At 45.4% G+C, this 18,091-nt stretch overlaps 1 protein-coding gene across 4 annotated transcripts; it reads left to right on the top strand.

Annotated features, from left to right (window-relative positions):
- Positions 1-1,155: 1,155 nt before the first annotated feature.
- On the top strand, positions 1,156-16,901 carry LOC104251181 (protein argonaute-4). 4 transcript variants are annotated; one of them, XM_059830864.1, is made up of 18 exons: positions 1,156-1,183; positions 4,313-4,478; positions 5,156-5,276; positions 6,319-6,500; positions 6,905-7,041; positions 7,123-7,257; positions 7,434-7,521; positions 7,951-8,098; positions 8,179-8,298; positions 8,527-8,655; positions 8,818-8,951; positions 9,746-9,930; positions 10,234-10,393; positions 10,995-11,310; positions 11,548-11,682; positions 12,479-12,580; positions 12,804-13,003; positions 13,110-16,901. In XM_059830864.1, the coding sequence occupies exons 1-18, from the start codon at positions 1,165-1,167 to the stop codon at positions 13,216-13,218; spliced, it is 2,586 nt and encodes an 861-aa protein (XP_059686847.1). In that variant the 5' UTR covers positions 1,156-1,164; the 3' UTR covers positions 13,219-16,901. The 4 variants fall into 4 exon arrangements, with proteins under 4 accessions (XP_059686847.1, XP_009810713.1, XP_059686848.1 ...); XM_009812411.2 differs by lacking the exon at positions 1,156-1,183 and having other exon boundaries at positions 4,164-4,478; XM_059830865.1 differs by lacking the exon at positions 1,156-1,183 and having other exon boundaries at positions 4,164-4,478; positions 5,156-5,282.
- The last annotated feature ends 1,190 nt before the right edge of the window (positions 16,902-18,091 follow it).

The raw sequence follows: 18,091 nt of genomic DNA, 5'->3' as shown, positions 1-18,091 counted from the left end.
AGAGGGGAGCGACCGAAGTGGGCGCAGGCCCACGGCGAGGTGCACCCCAGGAGCCCAATGCCCCAACCGCTGAGGCACCCGCTGCTTCCCGACCGCCGGTGCTTTCCAGGCGGCTCCTGGGTGACGTCCCATGATTGCTACTGATCTCCGCGCCAGCCACCGGCCATCGATCATCAGGCCTCGCAAGCCAGTCCGCTGCACCATCTTGTGCCCTCAGGGTGTCTCGGGGGACGCGGTTACAGCCCTGAGGTGTTCGGTGTCCCGTGCTTCGCCTGACTTTCACAAATGCTGTTTTTTCGGGTGTTTTAACCCGCATTAGGGCTGTTTAGCTGGAGGTTGTTCAGGCTGTAGTTAGTTAAGCTGGGCAAGTTCCCCATTTCGGGCGCGGGTGGAAGCCGGAGCGGTGCGGCGGCGGGCCGGCCCCGCGGTGGAAGGCGCCCGCGGAGCTGCCGTCACGGAGCGCGCCCGAGTAGTGGGCCACTGTTCGGTTAATTATTAAACCTGCGAACAGATGTCGGATGGGGGGGGACGGACACACACGCTCCCGCAGACACGGGAACCGGGGCAGCGCCTCCCGCCGCCCCCTGAGGCGGCTCCCTGAGGCGAGGGGGGGGCGGGGCCGCGCGCGGGAAGCCGCCTCCGTCACCTGTTGCCGCCGCGGGGCCGCGCCGGCGTTGAAAGGGTGCGGGCGGCGTGCGCGCCCCCGTCGGCAGGGGGCGGCGCGCGTGCGCGAGCCGGCGGCGCCGGGCAGCGTGGAGGGGCCTCTTCCTCCTCCTCCTCCTCCTCCTCGCCCGGGCGGCGCGGGGCGCGCGCGGGGGGAGGCGGCGCGTGCTGGCGGCGGCGGGGGCGCGCGCGGGCTCGGGCTCGGCGGCGGCGGCGCAGCGGGGGGATTGTTTGCGCCGCCGCTCGGGGAAGCGGAGCGCGGGGAGCGCTCCCCGCCGCGCCGCCGCCGCCGCCTCCTCCTCCTCCTCCTCCTCCTCCTCCTCCTCCCCCCCCTCCCCCCCCCCGCGCCCCGCCGCCGCCCCCGTTCCCGCGCCGGGCCCCCACCCCAGAGCCAATATTCCCGAGATCAAGCGCTACGCGGCGGCGGCGGGGCCGGCGGCGGGGCCCGGGGCGGTCGTCGGGGCCGGGGGGGACCGCAGCGAGGCCGCCGCCGCCGCCGCCATGGAAGCGCTGGGACCCGGTGAGAGCCGCGGGGGCGCGGAGGGGGCACTCCGTGGCGCGGGGGCCCGGCCGGCCGCGGCCTGGCGGGTCGCGGTCAGCGCCGGCCCTGTCAGGCGCGGGCCCGGTGGGCCGTGTCAGCGCGGGGGGAGGAGGCCGCGGGCCCGGCCGGCCCCGGCGGGGGCCTCCCCCGCCATCCTCGGGCGTTCGCGGCCGGGCCGGCAGCCGCCGCGGCCTGGGGCGGGCGGTCCGGTCTGTGCCGCAGGCCGGGCCCGGCGGGCGCCGGGGCCGCTGGTGCCCCCGCAGCAGGCCTCCGGCGGCGGGCTGACACGCGAGCGGGCTCGGAGGCGTCTTGGCAGCCGCCGGGCGCTTTCCTTCAACGCGGAACCGCAGCAGGTCGCTAAACTTTGCGAGGAGATTTGCATCTGCCCTCACGGCCCCGGCTGAACGGGCAGCTGGCTGCGGTGGGAGTTTTCCGCCTGGGCTATCGGGTGACTCCCCCTCCCGGGAGCGGGCCTCGAGGGCGGCCGGGCCGGGCACGGCTGGGCTCCGGCTGGAGCGGAGCAGCGGCAGGGAGGGGCCGGGGAAGCCGGTGCCGGTCTCTGGATGTACACGGTAACGTGCTCCCTGCGCGTGAGTCCTGCAAGCCGTACAGTCCGAAGGTGTATTTTTGACATTGAGCCATTATTAAGAGTTTAAGGTGATACTTTCTGAAAGTGTGGATGTTGTTTTCTATTTTTTTAACAAACTTTGGTTAAATATTGGTGGTATTTTGCATGCGGCTTTTTCCTACTTGTGTCTTATTCCACGATTGCTCTTCTATCAAATGTCTGCAAGATGGACTTCTTGACCTAAGCGGTCTGCGCATCTTAGCCATCAAGCTCCCGATCAAACCATTGGCGTAATCGAAGTACTGTTAATTTGGTGGGATAGGAAATGTTTGTTGACACAAAGGTGCAATTCCACAAGAATCCAGGTTTTAAGATAGCGGAGGGCTGGCTTGGCGAGTCCGCTCTATGTATGTATGGGGTAGCGTGTCCTCTCTGGCTTCCCACTGTAGAAGTAGATCCTCTTTTAGATTTGTAAAACTGCTTCCTGTCTGAAGTAACTTGGTTGAGGGTGCTTAGTACATAATCGACACAGAGTGGAAGAAATGAAAAGACTAACAGCACATATAACCCGAGCCAGGCCGATCAGGTAAAAATCCTGATAAAGTCAGTGTGAGTCGCAGGGCAGCCTGGCTTCAAATGGGAAAACAGTTTTTAGCTTATTCTCTGGAATCCTTTGAGAAATAACTTCAGAAAGGGGAAGATAAAAGTTTTATCTCCTTTGATCAAAACCGACTGAGGTCAGCGTTGCCATGCCTCTTTACAAAACTTGTCAATGCTGAGGGAGGAAAATGAGTAAATATAGTTGTCATATAATCTCTTGTGGGAGGTCAGTGCCTGCACTTACTTCAGACTAATTAGCACGGGATTAATGGATCATCTCTCTAGTATCCAAATAAGCACAGCAAATTTTGATTGCCCTTGATGATACTGGCTTGTCAAGACAGCTGTAGTTTTTTAAAGGACTAACTGCGCCCCACAACCAGTTTAACTACGGCGTTGTGAGCTCCTCCTGGACGAGTTGCAGTCAGGCGGGTGCAGAGTGACATCGCGTGGGATGTTTGCGGCCCCGGCAGCCACTCTGCTACTGCAGCTTTGGGGAGCTGACGTGTCAAGTGGGCTACGGCTGCTTACATGCTCTGAGTGTCGCTTCTGCCTAAAAATATTCTGGGGTTAGTGTCCTCAGATCGGTAATTTTAATTGGTAATGTAGTAGCCATTGGATGGTTTATAAACCCAGTGTAGAAGGCTCCTTAGATTTCGTCCTGGGTTTAGTTTACGACTGTGTTAAAAGTTTATTGCTGCACCCTGAAGTGTACCCAAATACAAGCTTCATCCTCCCACAGCTTATCTACTTCTCTCCCGGTGTAAAATGTGAGCCTTTGACTTAAATGGGTACCGGCAGGTTGACACAGTCTTATGATACTAAATTTGCCCTATTGCATTCTTGTAGTAACTTTCCCCCCCTCTCCTTTGCTACTCTGCAACAGAGGGAAGAAACTTTGATCACACTAAGCACTGGCAGATACAGACAAAACCCGTGAAAATACACTAATTGAGTTGGCTTTATGTGCAGTGTCAACTGAGGCTGTGATAGATTTTTTAAAAAGTCTGTTTAATCTTGTTAACATGGTATCTCAGATCTTAACACTTTGAGGAAGTTAACTAAAGACTTAACTAGGGACTAGCTTGTGTGTGAGTACTTTTTCAAGCTTCTAATAATTTCCTCCTTAGAACTGTTCCTGAGGCTCTTACTGTTGTCCAAATAAATTATCTTCTCTACATCTATTAGGAGTCTATACCTGTCTTTATGCTTTTTTTCCTTACCCTTCTTTTTCGAAGAAAGCCTAAACCTTTTCTTGCTCCTTTCTTCATGTTGGAATTTTAAATTGGCTGAAATTGTGCTCTAGGGGAAAAGTATTTCACTATTAACGAGAGTGATGCGTTCATGATGTAAAGGAAATGACAAAACTGTTTTAGATTAGATCCGATACAGAAATATGTTTTTAGTTTAGATTAGAATAAAAATATCCCTTACCCATTTCCAGATAATATCAATTTTCAGATAAAAATTGGGAATGTATGTCCTAAGAATGCCAAGAGTGACGATCATTAACATCTGAACTTTAAGCCTGTAGTGAAAATAATGAAAAAGTGTGGCTTGTGTGGCTGTTGGCTAGTTCTAGAAATGGTGGTAGGAATATATTTATCTTTCCATTGTATAAAAATACATAATACATAAATGGTTGCATTCCATCTCAGGACTCTGTCAAGTTCATAACCACAGTCATGAATAAACATCACTAAAATTTTGAGAATGACTTGTGGCACTAACCTATATATGCTTTAGGGAACACGTTTTTTTACCTGGAAGTTCTGAGCAGCTGGAAGGCTGTGAGCCACTTGGAACACCTCCATTTGCAACCTCAGAAAGCTGCTTAAGATTTCTTACTGCCCTGTCAGAAAGTCAGCTGAAGTACACCTGAAAGACTACTGCACTGAACGATCGATTACATCTCATGCATATTTATTTGACTTCCCTAGGGCCCCCGGCCAGCCTTTTCCAGCCACCCCGTCGCCCAGGCCTGGGAACTGTTGGAAAACCCATCCGCCTCCTAGCCAATCATTTTCAGGTTCAGATCCCTAAGATTGATGTTTATCACTATGATGTAGATATCAAACCAGAAAAACGCCCCCGAAGAGTGAACAGGTATGAGTTGTTTAATAAAAAAAATTGAATAGTCTATATGCCTCAGTTTAAGAAAACTCTACATCCTAGAAATTCTTCATCTGCTAAAGGCCGGTTTATGTTTGTGCTATGGTTAGCAGTGGGTCTTCAGTGAACTATAATGCTCTCATTTTTATTAAGATGTTTTGCAATTGGCCTGTAATCTGGAAGGCTCTAGGAAATGTACTAAGCGTTGAACTACAGCTGTTTTTATTTTCCAGTCTACAAGTGAATGTCCCTGATAATTGTTCCACAGTCTGTTACACAAACGTGTTAGCAGCCGAGGGGAGGGAATTCAGCTTGCAGATTGACACCAATGTTTTAGGGTCCACATGTCGATGCTTTGTCAGTAGAATGGTAGATGCTTGTATTTGCTCCTGTGTTTGAACAGCTCTCCAGATTCCACTGCCTGTTTTGACTGTATCTCTGCTGACAGCATGGATACCTGCCTTGCATATGGACGCCTGTATGTTGAAACTTAGGTGTCTTAATCTGGAGGTGACCTTTAAAACTCCCGGTGTTGACTTGAGTATACTCTGGTGCATTGTTGTTTCTCCTCCCTTGCTCATTGAAGAAAGTGTGAAAAAGGAATTTTAAACTGTGTAAGAGCATTGGTGGATTTTCTGTTCTTCAACCTAACTCGATAAATCCCTCTGTAGAGAGGTAGTGGATACTATGGTGAGACACTTCAAGATGCAGATATTTGGTGATCGGCAGCCTGGATACGATGGGAAACGGAACATGTATACTGCACACCCATTACCTATTGGCCGGGATAGAGTAAGTGTTACTATAAACAGTTTTAAGTTTCTGTGGAAAAACTGCTACAGTGTCATTTGAAAAGTGTTCTTTTATTGACAACCCCAAAATGCTGTCACACGTCTTAGTATGGTCTTGGAAATGACGAGCAGCGCCAGTCAGGGATCTCTAGGAACTTACTGGTGTTTTACTGAAGTTTGCCTTCTTCGGGTTTCTAATTCCCAGCTCTTCAGTTGGAGAATTTGTCAGTGATAGTGTGAATTAGTATGTTGTGCTCTTTCAGCTGCAAGTAGATTATTTTCTTTTCCACCCTGATAGAAACTTCCCTTTTCTCTCTTCTAACCCTTGTTCTGTTGATGAATGATAAAGTAGTTGTAGATGACAAATACGCTGGTTTGGTTTGGCTGCGCGGTTGAGATAACATCCTCCAGTTCCATAAGAACCACTAGATCAGCTGTGCTGGCCCTTCGTGTTCTGGGCCGTGCTCACCAGCACCCTGGCTCTAACAGATTGCAGTCTGTATTAACCAGTCCTGATACGAAACTTAATCCTCGTCTACTCCCCAGGGATCTGGTTATTGCTGGTACAGTGCCATGAGGAATACGTAAAATGAGTTCACATTTACGCTTTGGCCTGATGGTCTGTGAGAAAAATCTCAAGGACTGTGCTAGAACTCTGAGATTTGTATTTCCCAGTGAGTCTTCTTTTTGGTCAAAAGGTTTTCTTGCCTTCCCATTTGGTTCACAAGACATCTTGCTGTTAATGGGCTGACTTAAAAAAAAAAAAATTACTCACGGTTCTCCAGAGCTTGATGTCACCGTACTAATTACTGCTTAAAATTTACACTTAAAGATACCTCAGTGCACTTTCTCAGATGACTAAATTACAAGCTTTCGAAATCCTAAGGAAGCCATCTGTAGTATTTTAAGAGAATTACACAAACTAATCATCAAAAATGTTGATTCAAAGGATACCTAGAAGAAAAATGTAACATTGATTAGTGTTGTGATAATCTGCAATCCGTAACAAAGGCTTGTGCTTCATTCTGTTCTGACTGTGTCAGGTGGATATGGAGGTGACACTGCCAGGAGAGGGGAAGGACCAGACATTTAAGGTATCCATTCAGTGGGTGTCAGTCGTCAGCCTTCAGCTGCTGCTGGAAGCTCTGGCAGGGCACTTGAATGAAGTTCCCGAAGATTCTGTACAGGCGCTTGACGTAATCACACGGCACCTTCCCTCCATGAGGTGGGTACTTTTGGTGCCTTCCTGACTGGCTTAATCTTATACCTGTCTTAACGTTTGTATTAGTTATTACTTGCTGCTATTCTACTGCTATTACACTTACCTACGGTAGCAGGCGTGAGGGATGCGGTTATGTAATTCAACGCCTTCCTTACAAATTTGCACTAGAATAGGGAAATCTGATCTGAACTCGGGACTTGTATCTGCTGGTCATGTTTCTAACAGGAATTTGCTATAGCCTCTCCAACTGCACTGTTGGTAGAGGCTTTGCATGCTTGCCATAAGTTAGCTCTTAACAGTTCTAACGTACTATAGAAATTCACTGTACTTTTAAACACTATAGGCATGAATGTAAAAAGGTGTATCAGAAAGGAATATCAAAGTATTAATGTTCTTATTTTTTACAGGTACACGCCTGTAGGTCGCTCCTTTTTCTCCCCCCCTGAAGGTTATTACCACCCTCTGGGTGGTGGCAGGGAGGTCTGGTTTGGTTTCCACCAGTCGGTCAGGCCTGCCATGTGGAACATGATGCTCAACATTGATGGTATGTGGGAAATTCTGTCTCGCTAACGCAACGGAGTTCTTGCTGCTTTGAAATTAAATAGCCTCTTTTTTTTTATCTTAGTGTCAGCAACTGCTTTCTATCGTGCCCAGCCTATCATTGAGTTCATGTGCGAGGTCTTGGACATTCAGAACATCAACGAACAAACCAAGCCTCTTACGGACTCCCAGCGTGTCAAATTTACCAAAGAAATCAGAGGTAAAGGCTTATTCTAAAGCTGCTGAGTCAAAATACTAGAAACATGCTCATATTACGTTGTAATGAAAATTTGCAAGGCGCTTGGGAAGCTGGCCTGTTCCTTTTTGTCCTCAGCTTTCTCAAAGGTGACTCCGATGCCTGAATTTATTTAGATGGCTTTTATGTTGGGTTTTCAGGTCTAAAAGTAGAGGTTACCCATTGTGGCCAGATGAAGAGAAAATACCGAGTTTGCAATGTTACTCGACGACCAGCCAGTCATCAGACGTATGTATACGAGCACTTTCTGACAATTTTAAAAATCTTGAACCTATTAGGTATGCTAGGTATATTGTTTATGCAAGAATAGTTGATTCTGGAGGTGAAGCAGTTGTGTGGCTTTACAAGAATGTTTAGTCTTAGTGGAGTAGAGGAATAGTGTGGGTTTAGGCCACTGCTTTATTTCCTTCAACACAGGAAAATTGAATCTGTATCCTGGCTTTTAAATACTGTTATCAAAAGCTATAATTTTTAAAACAGCTATGAAAAATTCAGTATATAGGCTATAAAATCTTTTCAAAAAGAAGAGATCCAGTAGCTAAGGAAAATAAATGTTTCCAGCATTTCTAGTCTGGAGTAGCTTTTCCATATCATTTTTTCCTTTAAAAAAAAAAAAAAAATCTTGAAAAGTCTAACAAGAACAAATGTCCTTTATAGGTTTCCTCTGCAGCTGGAAAATGGGCAGGCTATGGAGTGTACAGTAGCTCAGTATTTTAAGCAGAAGTACAGTCTGCAGCTAAAATATCCTCATCTTCCCTGTCTCCAAGTTGGACAGGAACAGAAACACACATACTTACCGCTTGAGGTAAGAACCTAACTTTCTCTTGCATTGCGGTATATCCTCTGTTAAAGGGTATCGCACCACCTCTTGCTGTTCCTGTGTAGGTGTGTAACATAGTGGCAGGCCAGAGATGTATCAAGAAGCTAACGGACAATCAGACGTCAACTATGATAAAAGCAACTGCAAGATCTGCACCAGACCGACAGGAAGAAATCAGCAGATTAGTAAGTGGTTTTTTCCAGCTGAACAGTCTGTGTTTGTCACTTCTTACGGCTCTTCCAGAAGCATTGTAGCATATGTAATGATGAGCAGAATGACCCAGAACTGCAGAAGTTAAAAAATCTGACTTCTTAAAAGGATTTGTTTTAAATTAGAAAGCCTATTCGTGGCAAAGAGGACAGAGCCACCTGAAGCAGTAGTTATAGTTACATACATACTTTCCTTGTCATCAGGTGAAAAGTAACAGTATGGTTGGTGGACCTGATCCGTATCTGAAGGAGTTTGGTATTGTTGTCCATAATGAAATGACGGAGTTGACAGGCAGAGTTTTGCCAGCACCAATGCTGCAATATGGAGGCAGGGTGAGTTTTCCATGTCTTGTAAAATACCTTGTCCTGAGGTTATTTAAATTCGTTAAGTGTTCCCTATATCTTCTCATCAAGCTTCCTTTGTATGAGCATTGTTTGGCTATAGTCAAAACGAAGCAGCTTTTTATTTTTATTTTGCCTTTGGTTTTTACCTAGAACAAGACTGTGGCCACACCAAACCAAGGTGTGTGGGACATGAGAGGGAAACAGTTCTATGCTGGCATTGAGATTAAAGTTTGGGCTGTTGCCTGTTTTGCTCCTCAAAAACAATGCAGGGAAGACTTACTAAAGTAAGTATTTTCCTATTTACTCAGGATACTTATTTCAAGGTTTATTTTCCTCATATTCCTGAAAGGTGATATGTAATATAAGTTGATTTTAATGCATCTAATAGTAAAAAGAGGAAATGACAGTTCTACAGTGTCTTAAATATTTACAGTTTGGGAGGGGAATACGACAAAGTTCATAACCTAATTGGCCAGCTGGGAAAAACATTGATTTCTTTACCACTGAGGCTGTGTTTCCTGCTCTGGAGACTGCATTCGACTTGTATTCTGTTGTTTTTACAAATAACTGATGATGGTTCTTCATTCTAAAACCTGAACTGTGTTTTTTTTTTTCTTAACCTTTACTGCCTCCCAGGCAACATACGCCACATTTTTCCCCCTGTCCTTCAACTTACTCTACAGAATCCTAAAGGTAGAGGTTGTGTGAACCACTGTAATGTTTGGCAAAAATCATGGCTTCAATAATGCTCAGATAAGTTTGGTGGATGAGTAAAAAATCCCCCGCAGCATCGGTATTAGTTTGGGAATCTGCCTCAATGTTCAACTCAAATGTATATTTGTTTCCCCAAGACTTCTAAAATTACAGAAACAGCGGCTTGTGAAATGTCCTCGAATAGGATTAGAATCCTATTCGTGAGTTTCTTATAGTGATAGAATTGCTAAAAAATAATTACTGTAGTGTCAAACTGGAAGTGCTGTGAAATAGCTGAAATAGCTTAGATCTTGTTGATGAAATTTATGGCAAAGTGAAACACAGTGAAAAGGCCAGGACAAATCCATTTCAATGTCATTTACAGGAGTTTTACTGACCAGCTGCGCAAGATCTCCAAGGACGCAGGGATGCCGATCCAAGGCCAGCCCTGTTTCTGCAAATATGCCCAGGGTGCAGACAGTGTGGAGCCCATGTTTAAACACTTAAAACTGACTTATGTTGGTCTGCAACTGATCGTGGTGATTCTACCCGGAAAGACGCCCGTGTATGGTATGGAGAAGAGGCTGTAAAGTGTTAATTAATTGTACAGCAAGTGGGCATTTTATTGTGCACTTCAGCAGTAGGAAGGAGACACACAGCAGGCAATGTGTTCCGTTTTAAAAGGGGGTTTTGGAGATGGGTTTATCAGGCCTGATTGGAGTACTTGTATATTACCAAAGAGCGAACTGAACCTTTGTCAGTGAACTTTCAAGGATCTGAATTACGATAACATTTGGAAAAAAAAATGAGAAAGCAGATGGAACTACTGACCGTTCAGGTAATTGGAACCACTAACTTATTTTTCTGTCACAGCTGAAGTAAAGCGGGTTGGTGACACTCTTCTAGGAATGGCCACTCAGTGTGTTCAGGTAAAGAATGTGGTAAAAACCTCACCGCAAACGCTGTCCAACTTGTGTCTGAAGATAAATGCAAAGCTTGGAGGAATCAACAATGTGCTTGTACCTCATCAAAGGTAAGATTAAATCTAAAGCTCTCCTTGAAGTCTGGATTGTCAAGCAAAATGGTGTCATTTTGTCCTGTTTGCTACAATGATACCTTTCAGAATACTACGTGCTTTAGAAATACCCACAGTCTGAAGTGGACAGAGAAGGATGCATCTGCATTCAGAATCTGCCTAGTAAGCTCTGTGCCAAGGATCATCTCTAGCGTTAGAGCCATCCAGTAGTGTGTGTGAAAACAAGCTCACAAAGGCTTTTTTTTCCCCATATCTCTCTTTCTTGCCTTTGGGTTCACTCAGTCCACCTTTTCCTCTTGCCACCTCCTTAAGCATACTGTATTTCCCTCCAAAGTGAAAGAAAAGGAGTGAGTAAGAGTGACTTGTGATAAATGCTTGTAACTTTGTCTGCCTTTGGTCCTTTCCTTTTCACTTTCTGTTCTCTCGGGACTGTAAGAGCTTGAGGCAGAGAACGTTATCCTTAAAGGTTCTGACAGGGTTTTAGTTCTGTTGAATGGTTTGGATATGCCTTCCTCAGTGGTACTTTTTTTCCTTCCTCATCCCCCTTCTTTGTATTGTTATTATTTATTATTTAATAAACCTTAATCATATTAAACAGGCCCTCGGTGTTCCAGCAGCCAGTGATCTTTTTGGGAGCAGATGTCACTCACCCTCCTGCTGGGGATGGAAAGAAGCCTTCCATAGCTGCTGTGGTAGGCAGCATGGATGGCCATCCCAGCCGGTACTGTGCTACGGTGCGCGTGCAGACCTCCCGCCAGGAGACCTCCCAGGAGCTGCTGTACAGTCAGGAGGTGATACAGGACCTGACTAATATGGTGCGAGAACTATTGATCCAGTTTTACAAATCCACTCGTTTCAAGCCCACAAGGATCATTTACTACAGAGGGGGAGTATCAGAAGGACAGATGAAGCAGGTATTGTCTTGTTGCTTCTGAGAAGGGATTGGCCCTTGAAAATACTTATCTTTTCATGTGGATTGCATTTGTTAAGGGGACAGTTAACAGTTTCATGGAGTTTTCCTGGGCAAGCACAATGTACAATTATCCTGTCTGATCGCGTTCCTTACGAAGTGGCATTTGTACTCGGAAGAAATGAAAATAATAATATAGGTACTGAATTCAGCACCTAATAGTGAAATCTTCTACTTCTAGGTAGCTTGGCCAGAGCTGATAGCAATCCGGAAGGCCTGTATTAGTTTGGAAGAAGATTATAGACCAGGAATAACCTACATTGTTGTGCAGAAAAGGCATCACACCAGACTATTCTGTGCTGACAAAACTGAAAGGGCAAGTAATGTTGACTACATAAGAAGGAGGTGATGGCAACGGGAAAGTTAAGATTGTTTGGTTAAGTGGGGTGGTATCTGTCTTGGCCACTAAAACTGAATTGATCTGTACGGGCAGTAGCAGTTCTGTGCAGTAACAGGCTTTCTCTACCAAAATAGCCAGTTCCTCCCCTTTTTTATTGCTCTAGACCAAGTGGGCAGATGGAGCAGCTTGTTACCAGCCCCTTTTGGAGCAAGTGTACTCTATATCCCTATATTTGTATATCTGAGCTGTAACCTGGGTTTTTATAGTCTGGAATTCCTGACTGTAAACTGAACTAGTTGTTCAGTTTGTTGCCTGTTCTGTTTCTAGATGCATCTGTAAGATTTGCCGGTGGCACAAATCCACAAGCCACCTAAGGAACCTTTCTTAGGGAAGTTCTTGATCTCAGGTTTGCTTGAAAAGTACAGCTCTCTGGGGTGTGAGTGCAAACAAGGGTATGAAATAAATTTATTTTAGAAAACCTGCATTTTCAGATCCTGAATTACTTGTGTAGGCTTGATCCCGCTCTGCAATGTTAATGGTACTGGCAAGTATTTTATTTTTCTCTGATGACACACCAATTTGATTTGGTGAAGTTTCTAAAAATGAACTCAGAGAGAACATTTTCATTCCTCCTGTGTAAATGACCTTAATATTTTTCCACCTTTTTGAGTAGTAAATTTTCAAACAGCTTTCAGCAGAGCCTACCTTAGGAGGTATTTTTGGGTCACTTTCAAAAAAACCACATGGGCTTATAATAAACTTTCCTCGATAGGTGGGTAAGAGTGGCAACGTACCAGCAGGCACTACTGTGGACAGCACGATCACGCATCCTTCTGAATTTGACTTTTACCTCTGTAGCCACGCAGGAATTCAGGTAACATTTCTGCTCTGCTGTGCTCAGGCTATGGGACTAAATCCTTATAGTTGTCCCTGTGAGTAATGTTGCTTCTATTTATAGCTTGGCAGACTTACAGTCGCATCAGTTCAGTGCCTGTTCGGCACTTACTCTTCAATGCGCTGATAGAAGGTACAGCCTTCAGGTGCCACCTCTGTTTTTGTTGATGCTCTCCAGCTGACTGCTCATCTGTTCTCCACAGGGAACCAGCCGGCCCTCCCACTACCAGGTCTTGTGGGATGACAACTGTTTTACCGCAGACGAACTACAGCTGTTGACGTATCAGCTGTGTCATACGTATGTCCGGTGTACGCGATCGGTCTCTATTCCAGCTCCTGCATACTATGCCAGGCTGGTAGCATTCAGGGCCAGGTACCATCTTGTGGACAAGGATCATGACAGGTAAGGAGCTGTGCCTCGTCGTCTTGGTAGCCAGGTAATGGACTCGAATTAGATGCTGCTTGGCCCACTTGTTCATCGTTCTCTGTATGTGTCTGCGTTTTTACAGTGCTGAAGGCAGCCACGTGTCAGGACAGAGCAATGGCCGCGATCCTCAGGCTCTGGCAAAGGCAGTGCAGATCCACCATGATACTCAGCATACGATGTATTTTGCTTGAGAGCATCTGGGAAGATGAGGCAAAACCAACGACCCAGGCAGTCCTGAAATGTTTTGAATGCCTACTGCTACGGCTAGGGCCCAGTTTATTTCAGACTGCCCACTACCAGCAGCTCTGAACAGTCGCACTGAATCTGTACTTCACAGCAATGTCTGATGCACCAACACAATTGAGCCATTTGTTTCATTGTTTTATGTAATAGAAATTCATAGACTGTCTTTTCTGATGCATTGGACTGAATTTTTACCTCAAAGCGCAAAAGGGCGATCATCCCGAAATTTTTAAAGGACTTGGCACGAAAGGTTTCTATTGAATATTTTGCTAGCTATCATTTTTAAGTTATCTTCTCATCCCATTAGTTTATCATGACGACTGATTCCCTGTCTTCATGCACTGCTTAGTGAGTATGCATATTATGGCAAAATGTTTTACTCCAGTTAAATGTAATTGTTCTATTGTGTGGGGCCATAGATTTTTTTAATGGAGATTTTAGACTTCACTACTGTAAATGCCTTTTAACAAACGTAACTTTCACAGGTATTGCAGTTTTTTGTCGGTTTTACTAATTATCTTTTTAATCTCTGCAGACTTCGGCTGCAAAGCAATTGCACTATACTGCGAGTTCAAATAGGTGGTTCTTGTTCTGTGAATGTGTAATATAACCAGATAGTGATGCCTGTCAGTAGATTTTAATTATAATGGTTACAAATAATACTGCCATGGTATCGTAACAAGTACTGAACCATCATTTCCCCCCTAAAAATGATAAAAACAAAAAAAAAATTAGCTTTTAGGTATTTTGCAAACTTTTACAAAAGTGCCCACTTTATGCTGCTGTGTGGTTTGATAAATCCAAGTGATTTTAAAACTTTTTTCTCATAGGAGGTTTAACTTTGGCAATAAATATTTGTTTTTTAAGCCCCCCCAACAGTGTAATTTTCTAGCTGAGGATTGTGCATGAGTTTAACCAACATTCTCGTGTCGTTTTCTGAACACACAATTTGGCAGTTTCTGAAACTAATTAGAAAAGACGCACTTCCATGCTTTTTTTAAGAATTATTTTTAACTGTTTTATATTCACTGTTGGTGTCCTGTCTACAACATTTTTTATAAGCTTGGAAACTGGGTGTTACATGTAGGAAAGGCTTGCCAATCTGTACAGTCTAAACGTATTGTGTGACCAGCAACCTAAGGACTCGTACCAGCATTTTAAACTTTTTTCCCCTGGGAATCTAGGTTGCGTGCACAACTGCATTCAACAGCATGTTTAACCGGTGTAAGTCTCATATTCTGATTCTGGCCCAGCCTAGAAATTAGGGTTTTTTAATCTGCTTGGCTTTTTTCAGCTGCAATGTGTAATAAGGAAGAGGGGCTTGGTTTCACTGAATACTCTTGGAATCCATGAACACAGTACGCTAAGACAAGATTCCTCTTAGTGTTAACCTGAGGTAGCGCAGATTAAAAGCTTATTCCTAAACTGAGTAGAGCCAACACCGCTGCTTTGATAACGGAAGTTTGAGAAGTCCAACGATTGCACTGTGGTCTCTGATACTCGTGTGGGGTTTGCTGCTAAGTTGTCTGCTGTTCCAAAGCTTAGGAACCAGCCCCCTCAGAATTTCAGCAATATGAAATGCTGTTTCCTTCAGTCTTTAAGCTTGTAAATAAATTAAAGTTTACATTTCTAAATGCTGGGTTTTTTTCAGTTGTACCAGAGTACACTGAACTTAGTCTTCAAACAGTTCTATAACCTTATTTCAAGTAGTACGTCTCATTAAATTAAGTTTAAACTTTTTTCTTTTCTGTTGAAAATGGGACTGAAGCAAACTCTGCTCCTGGCACGTACTGTGGACAGGTTTAGATTGGGGGAAAAAAAAAACGATTCTTTTTAGGTTTTTTTTAAATTTTTTTTTAAAGAATACCTCACTTGTGTAATAAAATCAGGACATGTGGGTGGGAGACTGACCGCTGCTTCAGCTAGATGGCTGCTTTTCTCAGTACTCGTTCAGGGAGAATACAAAAACCCCCTTTTTAGAATGAACTCTGACTGACCCAACATACATGGAGAACTTTGGCACCTTGAAAAGAAACTGCGCACCCTTTTTTAGGTTGTAGGATCAAAGATCGCTATTTTGAGTTTGTGCACTAGGCAAGAATGTGACTGGTTTAATCAAGGGTGCATAAGAAATACTTAATTTTATCACCAGTTAGTTAGTTGTCCAGTGCCAAGCACTCCTAGTTCAGATTGAGTGAAGCGAGAGCCTCTCCTTCCTTTGCCTGTGACTGGGCTGAATATTTAAGCTCAGACTAGGCGGGTTGTTAGACCTCGGCCAGCCCTGGGGCGCAGGGCGAGAACCTTAACTCAGTCTCATGTTAAAACACCACTGCAGAGAAACACCGCTGAGGGTGCAGTGCTGTCGCTTTGGGAGAAGAGCACTGAAGTTCAGGACCGTCGTCTGGCGGTAACGGTAAGCTCAAAGTTTCAGCAGCGCTGCCCTGCACAGGTCTGAGTCCAAGTCTGGAGGTTGGGCTTGACGATCTGGATTAACCCCTTGGGACTGACTGAATCGTGATGCATGTGTCAATCAATGGGAAGATGTGCATTCTGTAGATGTAGTTCTTAGGGTGTTTTGGTTTGTTTTGTTTTGGTTTTTTTTTTAATAAATAAAGCCTGTTGGCCACTGTTTAGCTATGTGGTGTGAAAGATTTTAAATGTAGCAAAGTTTAAAGAGTTGGGGAAGGGGGTGGTTGATGTTTTTTAAAAAACAAAAAGGCAGAAATCCCATTTTCAAACAGTTCTGCTTGCTTTGTGACAGCTGAATTCTGAACAAGCTCTGGCAATCCCTAGTTAGCCTGTCGCAAACACATGAACAGCCTGGCTTGCTTATTCTTGTTGTGAGTACCATGGTTCAGCGTAGTGCCTGCAGCCGCATCCAAAGGGCGCAAGAGGTGGTGATGCCCAGGCCAGCGTGCTTCGCGCAGCGCGCCTCGTGTCCCAGACACGAGCCTCGGAGTTACTGAACCTCCGTCGGCAGCTCTGCTCTTCAAGCGGGGAAGGCGCCGTTGTTCAGATCCAGTGTTTAACAAAACCAACCCCCCGAACTACCTTTGTGGATGTGCTGTAGGATTTTTCTTGCTCAATAGCAAGGGAGTGACTCTGCTTTCATTTTAGGAAGGCAGGGTGTGGAGGGCATTGTATCAATCCTGTTTCAACTACAAGGTTTTTTCCTTGTGCATCGGAGGAAAGATCTTGTGATATCACAGATTTTCTTATACCTTGCTATTGACGTTTTCATATTTCTATGTCTAGAGGCTGAAACTTCAATGTAAAATGTTTGCATTTGTTCATTTTGACTTATGATGTAATTTTTGTTTCTATATTGTTAGACTTGTAATGTTTAAAATTGTATTTTATTAAATTTGGACTGGATGTATGTCTATAGCAATACGAGGTACTCTTTCTAAACTGTTATGGGTGGGTTAGCAGCCCCATGTTGCGATAAGATGCTGGTCGTGTACAACTTGCAATGTATTTTTTTTCTTTAGCCTGCAGGGATATTTTGTGTTCATGTGTCCAAAAATAATAATAATAATAAAAAAATTGGCATTCTTGTGCCAAATGTTCTGTTTTTCCTTGTTGATGTCTAATAAATGCAATGTACAGAGTGAGCAACCGATACTGTTGCCTGTAAACAAATGTCTTAAATTATTTAACTTTTAATTAAAACTTGTACACAATGTGTAACCTGTGGAACTCATTGCCACAACATATTTATTTCTGATGTGCTAGGACTTTGAAAGCGATAGGGGTACACGTGGAGAACATCTCTCGTGACACTAACCCCAGGGCTTCAATTACCTGTGCCCAGAGCCTGTGCTAGCCGCGGCGGGAGAGGTTCAGCACGGGCGTATTTTTATAATGTTCTCAGAAATTCTGTAGCAATGTCTAGAGAAAATACGGTGTCAGCAGACTGTAGCTGCCTGGAGAGTCGCAAATTAATAAATGAAACAGCCGTTTGCTTGTTCATCTTCTCGATTTGAGGTGAGGGTTTGTCGTTTCCTCGGGCAACCGTACTCCACTAAAAATACTACAGTAAGGACAGGAAAAGCTTTTGGGCGAGGCCAGAACATGACAGCTCTAAATGAACTCGGGGCACACAACTGCTTAAAATAACCTGCATCTTCAGCAAACGCCTGGTTCTGGCTTTTAATTCTTTTTGCAGTGGAGATCCTCGGAGTTGGGGAACCGAGATTGTTCAGCCTCAGGCAAGGCTGAGGAGCTTGAAAGCAAAGGGTAACTTTATCCTAGTGCCTTCCAAAAACGATGTAAAGATGACTTGGATTGAACCCCAGGAACCCAGGGCTGGAGCTGCACTGGGCCTTCTAGCAAGTATGTGCCTCAACCTCCCCGGCCTGCGCTGGACCACGTGCAGCCCCAGCAGCTTCCAGCCTCAAACGTGCCTCAGAAAACAGCTACCGGCCGACTTCTGCTGCAGTGCCGTCCCTCGGGACAGCGGGAGCGCCTCGTGCTTGCTGCTCCGCGTGGACGTGGCTGCACGCTGTAGCGAGAAGCGAAAACACTTCAACGCTTTGAATTCCGGTGGCGTTCTGCTGTTACCTCACGCGGCCCAGACAGGGATTAAAACCCTGATCTCATTTAGCGTTGTCTTGAAACTGCTCCGGGGCTTCCTGACTTTGTTATCGAAGTTGTGCCCTGGGGTCGGTGTTTTCACCCACGAGCGCTCGTTGGGGAGGGCACGCCTGAGAAACACAGACTCACAGAGTCGCTACGGTTGGAAAAGAGCTGTAAGATCACCCAGTCCAACCACCAACCCAACCCCACCGTGCCCACTAAACCGTGTGCCTCGTCCACACG

Source organism: Gavia stellata, chromosome 29, assembly GCF_030936135.1.
Source record: "Gavia stellata isolate bGavSte3 chromosome 29, bGavSte3.hap2, whole genome shotgun sequence".
NCBI lineage: Eukaryota > Metazoa > Chordata > Aves > Gaviiformes > Gaviidae > Gavia > Gavia stellata.
This window is presented reverse-complemented; position numbering and strand designations above follow the sequence as displayed.